Source organism: Leucoraja erinacea, chromosome 28, assembly GCF_028641065.1.
Source record: "Leucoraja erinacea ecotype New England chromosome 28, Leri_hhj_1, whole genome shotgun sequence".
NCBI lineage: Eukaryota > Metazoa > Chordata > Chondrichthyes > Rajiformes > Rajidae > Leucoraja > Leucoraja erinaceus.
In genome coordinates this window covers 20364114-20377039 of record NC_073404.1, presented here as the reverse complement: position 1 = coordinate 20377039, position 12926 = coordinate 20364114, and the positions used below count along the sequence as shown (strand labels likewise).

General features: G+C 38.3%; 1 protein-coding gene across 1 annotated transcript in view; it reads left to right on the top strand.

Annotated features, from left to right (window-relative positions):
- The window catches only part of baz1b (bromodomain adjacent to zinc finger domain, 1B), a 58680-nt gene that overhangs the window by 10854 nt on the left and 34900 nt on the right, over positions 1 to 12926 (top strand). Inside the window, exons 5-6 of the mRNA XM_055657963.1 lie at positions 1480 to 1601; positions 4866 to 5063. Of these exons, the coding sequence (XP_055513938.1) occupies positions 1480 to 1601; positions 4866 to 5063 (320 nt within the window). The remainder of the gene's footprint in view (positions 1 to 1479; positions 1602 to 4865; positions 5064 to 12926) is intronic.

Sequence of the window (12926 nt, the reverse complement as noted above, 5' to 3'; positions counted from 1 at the left end):
GTTTCTTAAATTAACACTTTAAACATGCTCCATTTTACGAGTGATTCAATTCTACGTATGTTCAAGTTGTACGATTTACTCACAACCGGTAATTTTTCTAATGACAACTCAATCTTTGTACCTTATCCTTTCCCCATGCAATGAATATTCTGTTTCAGTTTTTCAAAGCCATAATTTCTCTCTTTTCTTTGCATACAAACATAAGCTGTCACAATACAAAACTCAAAATGCTGGTGGAATTCAATGGGTCAGTATATGTGGGAGAGAACAGACATAGGACATTTCAGGTTAGGACATTTCAGGTTGGCACCCTGCAATCAGTCTGAAGAAGGATCCCAACTTGAAATGTCATCTGTCCATTCCCTCCACAGATACTACCTGCCCCATTTAATTTGTCCAGCGCTTAGTGTTTTGCTTAAGATTCTAGCATCAACTGTCACCACAACTTAATGTTTGGTCATAACATCCTTTATTGGTATAATCCTAAATCAAACTATGACAAATTTTCAAATAGATGCTGAGAAACTTCTTGTGTCAGGCCATTCAATGACTGAGTAGGAGCATTGCAGATCTTGAAAATAGGAAATATGTAAAGTATCTACTATCATGGTCTCTCCATTTTAATAAATATAAATATGGAGTATAAGAGGAGAACTGGTGCTGAATTGCTACATTGTTAATTGTTCGTTAGATTAAATGTCCAACTGGGGTTACTTGTGGGAATTATGTCATGAAGAGGACACAGAAGGTGTTACTGCATCTACACAAGTGATGTTTATTTTAGAGTTCTCTGGCGGGTCATGGGAGAGGGGGGAGGAGGAGAGAAGTAAAATATATTTAAGTAAGGATTTGTAATGGGATTTGATCAAAGTGAAACTAGAATGGTAGAGAATTATTACATGAAAAAGTAATGAGATTTGCAGAAGGAAGGTTTATTGTTTTAATTGTAAAATCCAAGGCTTGGGAAAACCACTGAACAGGGAGGTGGACAAAAGTAAACTCAGATGTTCAAGGACCTTTGCTATTGTAATGGTATTAGTCAATATTATGAGTTAGTGTGGCCTCAACATTTAACGAGTTTCCTCCCGGAAATTTATTTTTTTAAATTTCCCAAAGTCTACTAAATCCATTGAAGGATTAAAAATTAGGTTGTAAGAAGGAATGGCGTTGAGCTTCTTTTAGGCACTTCATGGTGAACTACGGTTTGGTGCTCCTGCTTGATGACATATTTGTTTTTTTGGTCAATGGAGCAGTTCTATTAGAGCTCTTGGCAGCTGACTGAGCATGGAGAAGAGTTATTATTCCATGTTTATCAACATGGTAGAATTTAACAGATAAGACTGCAATGCCTTTAATGCTTTTGGAGTAGATTTTCTCATTCTATGTGAATCGGCTTATTGCATATAGTAATTGAAGTGTCCGTCTCCTTGTTTGCATTAAGATAGCAGAATTCTAAAATAAATGTGTTTTGCTCATCAGGTGACAGAGCTCGCCGATCACCACGGAAATTACCTACAAGCCTCAAGAAGGAAGAGAGGAAATGGGTTCACCCAAAATTTCTACCGTATAAATATGATGTAAAACTGCTGGAAGAGGACAAAGTAAGAAATAAAACAATCTTTTTAATAGGATTTGTTAGTCTGATCATTCTGTTTATAAAAATAAATGTAGTTATTAAAGATGGTCTCGGAAGATAAAATAGAACTGAGCAAGTAAGTAATCACTGAGCGTTTTGCATAATGCATCGTAGAAATGTGGGGTAAGCTTGCCAATGTCGAGATTATTAATATTAGTGAATGGGATGAATTCCATTCTGACTCCTTGTGCAAACATTAAGCATCTCCTTATCAACTGCAGCAGTTTAAAAACAGCCAAATTACGTGTCTCAAAATTGGATTCTTAGTCTACATTATAAAGGCTGCATTTTTTTGCCTCAGCAAATGGTATGCTATTCAGGAACTTTTCAATAAGAAATACATGTGAACTGTTAATTTATACCTAAACTTTATTTGAAACTGAACTCATTCTTGTCTCATAGTTTAAAAAAAAAATTTAAATGAAGATTTTAAGGTTTACTGATGTCAAAATATGACTAAGACTATACATAATTGAAGGAGAGGGAAGAAACATAACTGTTTCAAGAAGATATAGATGGCATATGTTGTTGCCAACAAGGACATGTGCATCAATCTGGATAATTTCTGAAAGTACCAAGGGCAAATAGACATCAATAGTTCAATAGTTCTTCATTGTCACGTGTACCCTGAGGTACAGTGAAATTTGATTTTAGCATACTGTCGTATCCAAAAAAGCAACAAGATACAAAATTACATAAAAATTAAACATAAACTACCACCACAGATGTGTTTAAGAAACCATGGGCACACAGCAAAAGCGGAGACTCACAGCCATCAGTCCAATGGACGTGCCACACACACGCTCTTTACCGTGATGTGACCAGAGTTGCACCGACCACTTGTCGCTCTCTCTGCAGTCCCTGTCTGCCCGAACAGTCGGAGAGCCGTCCGCACTCGCACCAGACTCCAGGGCGCTCCTGTGGCGCGACGTTCCCGCAACACAGAGACCACCGCACTCACGGTAATCCCTCCGAGCCCCCGCCAGCGCAGGCAGCATCCATCTTGCTTTTGCAGACCTCGCACTCCTCACCGTGATGGAAGGCAAATAACTTTTACCTTCTTCCTCCTTTTCTCCCGCGGTCGGAGCGATCAAAACATCCGCAGTTGGGGAGATCGAAGCCCCTGCGATCGGGGTGATCGAAGCTCTTGCAGCTGGAGCTCTCGAAGCCGATCTCTAACAAAGGGACCGCCAGTTCCACGATGTTAGGCCGCAGTGCGGATGGAGATAGGACACAGAAAAAGTTGCATCTCAGTCAAGGAAAGAGATTAAAACAAGTTTCGCCCCCAACATAATACAAAAACTAAAGATCAACTAAAACATACAAATAAAACAGACTAAAAACTACACAGAAGAAAGGGACAAGACAGGCTGTTGGCGAGGCTGCCTCTCATGGCGCCACCAGGTGGTGAGACATCTTAATTAACAGTAAAGGTTGGTTTGCAAATTGTACCACATCAGGTTGATCCACATGATCCCGTGTTAAACTGCTCCTGGATCCAGAATGCATCAAAAGGTATCATACTATTATTGGGATTGACACAATGCTGGAGTAACTTAGCGGGACAGGCAGCATCTCTGGAGAGAAGGAATGGGTGACGTTGGAATACATCACCCATTCGTTCTTTCCAGAGATGCTGCCTGTCCCGCTGAGTTACTCCAGCATTTTGTGTCCACGGTTTAAACGAGCATCTGCAGTTTCTTCTACACATACCATTATTGGGTCCTACTTGTATCGTTCATTTGAACTCGGTAGTATTTGGTTTATAGCCTCTGCAACTGGCGTATTATCCCATCTGTGCTGGGTGTAATTTGTGAAGTCACTCTGTCACTTTTAGTGGCCCTATTCATACATGCTTGGTGGTTGATGGTTCATCTCATTTCGACCACAGATATTTCGTGAGTGTTTGTTTCAGCAGTGCATTTACATACCATTCCTATTTCCCCTTGCACAAGGTGAGCCACTGCCTTGACTGCTGCCGTTCTAATGAAGATATTCTGCAGTGCAAATGGGGAGGTTACGGTGAAGCACTGATGGTCGTGTGCGCCTTGGGGGGCGGGGGGGGGGGGAACCTGTAGAATGTGATGTTACTGTGTACCTGCTGCCCTTTACTCATTGATGGTAGTGATCACAGACTAGTGAACTCTGGTCAGTTTAGCCTAGGTAATGACAAGCTAAGTATGAAATAAAGAATGTCTATTTGAGTGTTCATTAGGTGTCTTTTCTATTTTAAAATTAAATACGCAATTTTTACTCATGGATTATCTTGGATAAAGGTCAGTGGTTTGTTGCATTTCCCAGTTGACCATCATTGAGATGAGAGCTGGACACTGAGCGTAGAAGTTGCCAAGATTGGTACTCAGTCACTTTTTAAATTTGAGAGTCCGTGGATTGCTTTCATGAGTTAAGATATTGGTCAGCTGTTATATTCTTCAGCTTATCCCAAGATCGTGAGATTCTGTATCCCACGTGTTTTGACTGAGATGTTTGCTTAGACCCAAGACTCAAAATTCCTCATCTATATAATCTGACTTGGGTTAGTTTACATCCCCACGTTATTTTGAATTTGTCCAAAATGTTTATGCTTCTGTCAATTCTAAGATTTATTCACTCTACTCATCTTTCTGGTGCTCACAATTTGGAAAAAGCAATGTTTAAAATAATGGCCATGTATATTTCTGGCTGGTTGTGTGTTTAGTATTTCTTTACTTCATTGTTGGAGTTCAGGTTTTGGGCCCCAAACACTGGAAATCCTTCTCCAAACTGTTTAAATTTCCCCCGCACATCTAAATTTCCCATAAAGGATTTTGCCAAACATGTGGTTATCTATGCTAATTCTTCCTTAATGCTTGATGTTAAACTTTATTTGATGTTTTTATGAAGCGTGCCTTAGGTTATTATTACATTAATGATGCCATATAAATGCAAAACATTGCTGTAATAGTGCAACTTAATGCTTAAAATAAACAGTTGAATCTAATAATGCTGAAATGCTTGGTAGCTGAATAAAGCCACATTCTTCATGCTGTACGAATGTGGGAGGAAAACTTGGTCATTGGCACTCAGATACATGCCAATGGAACTAAATATATTGGAATGAATAGAGACAGTGTGGTTGCCCAGCTTTGATAACCAACAGGTGCAATTTTTCACTTTGCATATTCTATAAACCCTCTTGGGTAAACTTTTACAAGTTTTAATAAATTAAATGTTCTTTTTGGCACTCTAGATAATAAGTAATGTTCCAACTGAAAGTCTCATCCGCTCGGAGCGTCCACCAAACAAGGAAATCTTGCGATATTTCATCAGGCATAACTCGATGCGAATGGGGATGGGTGAAAATGCACCCTGGGTGGTCGAAGACAAGCTTGTGGATAAATATTCTCTGCCCAGTAAATTCAGTGACTTCCTGCTCTCTCCATACAAGGTAATAAGCTTTTATTTCTCAGAAACTAAAATGGGTGGGGTTTTTTTGCGTGGAATGCTTGTTTATCACAAAAAAATGTTTTTGTTGTGCACATTTTTTTCCCCCCGATTCAGATGTGCAGCAGGCAGATCGAACTAAAGTATGGCTCCTTGTTCTTTCTCAACAAAATACTTGAGCATAGCATATGTCATATCTAATCTTAATTGAGATTTAATATCCACTTTGTGTCTGAATTGTTTTAAGACCCTTCTCCCATCAAATAAATCAGGTCAGAAAGTTAGCATGCGGGAAGTGTATGTAAGGGGAGTATATGACTAAAATTTTGCCTCAAATTTGGTGTGATCATATGGGGTCCTTGTTCTTTAATATGCATAGTTTCCTCCCTTGCTGTCAAAGATGGATCTCTCATCTGTGTCTCCTCTGTGTCTAGTAGTTCTGCTATCAGCATCTGCACTTCCTTGTAAGCTGCAATACCTGGGATATTGAATACCTGAGATGAGGCTTTTGCGAAGCATTGAGCAGAATTGATGGATTTTAGAAAAATGAAGTGATTTTGCACGAACACTGGAAAACAGGAGCAGAATAGGTCCTTTAAACCTGCCCTGCCATTCAATATAATCTATGCTTGCCTCAAATTCTCTCGTGCCAGTTCCCCAAAACATTCAGTTCCTTGATTCCTGAAATATTGATGTATCTCCACCCTAAGTATATGAAATGATCCACCACCTTTGAGCAGAGAGTTCACAACCTTCTGATTGATGAAATTTCAACGCATCTCAGCTTAAATGTGTATTTTTTAAATATTTAACTTGAAATGTGAGTCTTGGGAGCTTAAACGGTATATACTGTAAGAATGTTACCTCTAAAGGTCTAGAACCAAAGATCAGAGTATCAGCCTCAATTAAAAATGAAATCAGGAAGAGTTTACTTTGATGGAGGTGTGAATCTTTGGAATGCTCTATCTGAGAGAACTATAGTTGCGGTTTTTTCTAAGTTGTCACAGCTAAGGTATATCATTTTTTGAATATATTGAAGGGATTTTGCAGGAAAGTGGGGTTAGAGCACAGATTAATCTTGATGAATGCTGGAATCACCAAGATTTTTTTGGGTTCTCACGAGGGTTCTTAATTTAAGTAGAGGACATTTCCAGTCATCAGAGAGAAGTGATTTTCATCTACCTGGTCTAAGTGAGATTTCAATCCATTTCCTGCTATTTATCAAAACCTGTATCTCTCCATTGTTGTGCTGTCTTCTTTGACGAATGGAAAATATATTGGCTCTCTAAATTTGATCACCGCATTTTTGAGCCATTCACATGTGCAAAATAAGTGGTTTGGTTATTGCTTTATGATTGGCGCACTGATATCAGCAGGAAAGCCATGATTTGTCCAAAGATCTTGGTAGTCATATTAAGTTTCCTAGCCTAGATCCTATGTGTCTCATTCAGCGTATACTCTAATTTGTTTAGAGTATGCTAACACTCTTGTTTAATTCTCCAACATGTTTTCGATTAAAGCTTATGCATTTTGATTCCACAGGTAATAGAGTACTTGCCACTGCTATTTCTAACTATGCCTTTTTATAATTTGTCTGTAAGCAATAGGCCAGTCCTAGTTTCCTTCACCTGACCCCCCCCCACCCACATAGTCATCGACCCACCCATTTAATTGCACCTGTAATCCCTACACGGCCACATTGGTCTTTTGGATGAGATTAATCCTGCTAACCTCCTGCCCTCCTGAGTGGTCACATGGGGTCCGAGTAATAGCAGAGCAAGCCACTGGTAGTACATGTGGGACTCCCTTTGACAGCTAATAAAGCTAGAGAAGGAGTCTTCTGGTGGTAATGGATATTAAAATGTTTTAAAATATTTTAAAACTAAAATTTGAATTTAAATCCAGTTATCTTAAGGTGCGCACTTATCCAAACAATAATTAACCTGCCTTCCTATATTCGTTCTGGTGTTCTGTAATTATCCTCTTGGATTTAAAAAAATAGGGTCTTGGACTCTTAAATACTAATTCACTGAATGGACTGAATGCAATGGGTAAGATGTTAAATCAGCCAGATCTCTCTAGACCGTGGTACTATTAGTGAAAATTTGCTAATCACTGCTAACAAAATAAGGAGATATTGTGTGGTTAAAATACTTTAATTCCTTCATTATGGAAACAGTTTTGTGGTCATTTGACTATAATCTCAGGGGAGATGATGGTGTGACAAATAGCTCAGGAATAGAGCAGTGATTGATTAATAAAATTTCCAGTTCCTGTTCGCTGGCACTGGAAAAATGTTACAAGTTGTGATGCGAAACAATACGTGCCTAAGTAAAACAACTTTTGTGTCTTTTTAAATATTGCTACCATTTTGTTGTTTGTTTTGTGAGGAAGACCAGAGAAAAACAGCCCAGGTTTTATGTTGCAAAATCAAATTAGTGTTGCCAGGTTAATATTTGCATAACAAAGCACAAATGTTTGAATTTTATGTTTAAAAACATTAGGCTGGAAATATCTGTGGCCTCCATTGGCTTGGCTGCTTAAAGTGGTTTGTCACTGAATCATGAGTTATCTTCAGTTGGATTGGCAGGAGGGCTGTTGCTATTGGAAACTTCCCCACTTGTTAAGGAGAACAAACTTGTCATGCACAATCTTCTGCATGTTAAAATAACATGTTGAAGCAATTCGGAGTAGAAGCACAGTGCTTTCCATAATGTTTGGGACGAAGACACATTTATTTATTTGCCTCTGTACTCCACAATTTGAGATTTGTAATACTAAAAAAATCACATGTGCTTAAAGTGCACATTGTCAGGTTTTAATAAAGGGTATTTTTATACATTTTGGTTTCACCATGTAGAAATTACAGCGGGGTTTATACATAGTACCCCCCATTTCAGGGCACCATAATGTTTGGGACACAGCAATGTCATGTAAATGAAAGTAGTCATGTTTAGTATTTTGTTGCATATCCTTTGCATGCAATGAATTCTTGAAGTCTGTGATTCATGGACATCATCAGTTGCTGGGTGTCTTCTCTGGTGATGCTCTGCCAGGCCTGTATTACAGCCATCTTTAGCTTATGCTTGTTTTGGGGGATAGTCCCCTTCAGTTTTCTCTTCAGCATATAAAAGGCATGCTCAATTGGGTTCAGATCGGGTGATTGATTTGGCCACTCAAGAATTGACCATTTTTTAGCTTTGAAAAACTCCTTTGTTGCTTTAGCAGTATGTTTGGGATCATTGTCTTGCAGTAGAATGAACCACCGGCCAATGTGTTTTGAGGCATTTGTTTGAACTTGAGCAGATAGGATGTGTCTATACACTTCATATTTCATTATGCTACTACCATCAGCAGTTGTATCATCTATGAAGATAAATGAGCCAGTACCTTCAGCAGCCAAATGTGCCCAAGCCATAACAACCCCACCACCATGTTTCACAGCTCACCAGTGCTCTCTTTCTTCTTAATGATGTTCCAAACAGTTGATTGTGGTAAGCCTAAGGTTTGGCTGATGTCTCTAACAGTTTTATTCTTGTTTCTCAGTCTCATAATGGCTTCTTTGACTTTCATTGGCACAACTTTGGTCCTCATGTTGATAAACAACAACAATAATAGTTTCCAAAGGTGATGGAAAGACTGGAGGAAATACTAGCTGTTGAGAGCTCTCTTATACCTGCATTAAGGCAGCATTTAAACATACGTGAGCAATTACAAACACCTGCCAAGCCATATGTCCCAAACATTATGATGCTCTGAAAAGGAGGGGGGGGGGGGGGGGACTATGTATAAACACAGCTGTAATTTCTACATGGTGACACCAAAATGTATAAAAATACCCTTTAATAATATTTGACAACGTGCACTTTAACCACCTGTGATTTTTTTCTATTACAAATCTCAAATCGCGGAGTACAGAGGGAAATAAATAAATGACAGATCTTTGTCCCAAATATTATGGAGGGCACTGTAATAATGTTATCAGTATATATGATGGCGCCATCTTCATCTTATTATGTCGCTAGTTCCGTAATTCACTCCCACACACGTACTTCAGTTGCTGACCTGATAATAAAATATGCGTTTGTTGATGCAATTGTGAAGTCTTTTTTTTCTCTCCTCTAAGCCAGTTCCTCAGAGCCATTAAGAGAACAGAGGTTTTGATTTTATGCTAGTGATTCAAGAGGAGGGTTGCAAAATGATAGGAAATTGAAATGCATGGTTTTAGTTAAGAGCACTTGGGAGTTAATTAAATCTCCAAATTCATCTGCTGAAGGGAATGTTTGTGAGTATGTCTTCTGTTCTTGAAAATATTTTGAGGTTGGCTTTGTAGTAGTAATAAAATCCCACATCTTCTATTGAAAAACTGCTTTGAAGTGCTATGTGTGCCCGGCTGTTTTTTTATGTGCTTCTTGCTTGATTTTTCAATCTCTGCTGACATTTTACCTTCCAGAATGAGCTTAATGAGAATGTTTCTGCGTTTCTGTGTGCGTCAAGTGTTCTGTGTGGGAGGGCTATATTTATCTCCTAACCCAGTCATCTTCATCCCAGCAGTGCTTCTGCTTCATCATTAGTATGGGGGAAAAGGCATTGGAATAGATGGACAGTAAATTTTGAAAGTTAAGGATATGGCATATTTTTAGATTTCCTACATACGGAGACCAAGATGGTTTTTTGCAAAGGTTGAAGTTGCCTATGCTAAATACGGTATAGAGTTTGAATGGCTCGCATTTGGGGTAAAATTATTGCAAGATTCTCTATGATCAGGAATAACCTTTATGAGTGGCGTGAGTCAGTTTGTGGAGAAGAAAAGTGTGGGGGGATTTCATTCCTGAATTTAAATAAAATGCTGTCATTGCTTTGGGAAAATGTGGAACTGATGCATAATGATAGTTCTTAAATATCTTAAAAGATTAGAAGCCAGATGATGCACTACAAGGTGTTAACAAAAACAAAATCTAAATTCAGGTCAAGCATTATGGTGACAAGTGGAGGAAGTATTTACATATAATTTTTAATTGTCTGTTAATTTGTAGTGGAATTATATATGAGTCAGGGAATATGTTGTTGTCATGTTTATCTTGCTCTTTTAAAGTTTGAAATAAAGCAGAAAATGCTGACTTGAGTACTACCAGTATTTTCTGTCTTATTTCTCTTTTTCTCTTCTCAGCTTCATAGGCTGCTTTTACATTTTGTGAAAGGTGGAGAGCAAGGCACAAATTATAGGAAATGAAGGCCCGAATAGCTTCAGACCATCTTTGTGGTATGGATTCTAAGAAAGGTAGCCCTTAGCTCTCCTGTCTTCCCTATCTGTTATCTTTTTGCCTTTCATCTGTCTACATTGCTCTTTGCCTTAGTTGTGCTGTCATCCTTAAGGAAAGATGCCAAAATCACTTGGCATAGATTCTGCTTTACTATTTATTTATTGTCCAGCCTCTACGTAATTTCAGGCCATAGAAAGCTAAGTAAGAAAATGTCAGATCGTTTAATGCTACCATTCTTCCGTGGGGAAATGAGCCTATTTTTATTGGTAGATGTTTTATTTTGTTCTGAGTTAATTGACCAGACTTGATCCATAACAATGAAGTGATGTCAGTGAATATCAGAAATGTATTACTGGCTATAAATCTCTCCAAGTGCATGTTGTGCCTTCATGGCATTGTTAATCTACAAATGTATATTTCATTTAGATGTATCAGCTAATAAATGCTTATTTTTGAACTCTCAAACTTCGGTTCGCATTTGAAAGTATTTGAATTGAATTTGATCAGTGGGGTTAATGATACTTTCATGTCAACTGCTAATTCCCGTGCACAGGGCAGTTTATTATTCCCTAAATATAAGCATTTTGTTGGATTGCAAATAAATTTCTGAAGTAGATTACATTTGGTATTACTCAATCTTGCAGAAGCAGAACATTCATGATCTTTTTAAATTGGTTCTCAAGTTCAGGAGGGCCTGACAAAATCTTTGAATATTTAGTTCCGGAAGACATGACCAAATCATGGAACTTTTAGAATTCAGAAGCATTCAAAAACTATTGAAAAACTAACCAAAAATTAAATTGACAAGATATTGAAAGCTTAATTTTCATTTTTCTTGACTTCAAAGAGTTTAGGCTGATTTAATTTGATCTCTTTTTTATAGAGTAACCAGTTCATCCTGGAATTGAAACGCGTCTTTGTTTTGTTTGGAGACCAAAAAAATAGTCTGGTCTCATTAAAAATAAAATAAGATTGGGGGAAATGTGGGCCAAATTTGGTAAGATTAACCCAAAGCCACAATTGCTTGGCTGGACTTTATGTGGCAAATTCTCAGCAGAATATGGGCAACACTTGTGAAGAGGGAAATCATTAATGTTTAAAGTCGATGAACTTCCATTAGAGCATTTTCTGTAGATTTTATTAAAGTCCCCTCCACCCTTTCTTGTTGAAAGCAAGGGTGGAGGGGAAGAAGAGTGGGATTAAAAGAGCATGATTTTAAAAATCCTGGTATAATGGGTGGTTTTAGAGGTAGCCTTGTGACATAATATGGTCCAGCCAATTCTGATAGTATCCAGTGCTCGATTCAGCAATTAAATATCGAACAGTACAGCACAAGAACAAGCCCATTGATCCACAATATAGGTGCTAATCATGATGTTGCATGTAGAGGTAAAGCTGTATCAACAAAAATAGAATACAATGTATATTTTCTGTGATCAGCAAAATGGAAGATATCCGGTTATCTTTTTTAACATGCTGTTTTGGGAAAGATGACTTCTTTTTTGATAAATTTTAATGAATACTAAGCTGATTTGTGTATGATATTGAACCCAGGTTCATGGGAAAAATATGCCTGAGTGATAGTAGTAGTGGTACTCTTGCTGTTCAAATATTCTCACCGTTGACATCTTAATATAACTAAGTTTAGAGATACAGCACATAAACAGGCCCTTTGGTCCACCAAAGCCACATCGGTCACCCATTCACATCATCCCATTTTCTCATCCACTCCCGACACATTAGAGTAATTTAGAAACCCATTAACCAAATATTCTGCATTTCTTTCGGGATGTGGGAGGAAAACGGAGGAGACTAACGTGGTCACGGGGAATCATGCAAACTGCACGCAGACAGCACCCAAGGTCAGGATTGATCCTGGGTCTCTGGCACTGTGAGGCAGCAACTCTATCAACTGTGCCACTCTACTGCCCCTGATACGAAAATTGGTGGTGTAGTAGACACTGAAAAAAGTTGTATAAGGATCTAAATTAACTGGGAAAATGGACAAATGAATGTCCGATGGAATTTAAGTACAAAGTGATGTATTTTGAGAAGTTAAACCAGGACATACACTGATAAACCTTGGGGTAAAAATACATGGTTCCCTGAAAATGGTGATACAGATAGAGAGGATTTTTGAAGAAATTAAATGTCATACTCGTCTTCATTGGTCAGCATTGAATACAAATGTTGGGACATCATGTTACAGTTGTACAAGGCAGTGGTGAGACCACACTTGGATGTATTGTAGGAAGCTCACAATGGTTACCTAAAAAATATGTTGCTATGACTGGAGTACTTAAGTAGTGATTGGATAGGCTGAGATTGTCTTCCCATGAGAAGTTGAAGGGTGACCTAAAAGATTTATCAAATTTTGAAAGGCTTAGTTAAGGCAAGATGGTCAGTCTTTTCCCCAGAGTATGCAGGTTAGACTAGCTAGCATAAATTTAAGTGAGAGAAATATTTAATATGGAGCTGGCAGACAGGTTTCCCACGCACAGGATGGTGGGTGTATGAAATAAGATGCCAGAAGTGGTAGAGACAGCTAAAATTCCAACATTTAAAAAAGAAAGGGACAAACACAGGCAAACGGGTCCAGCTCA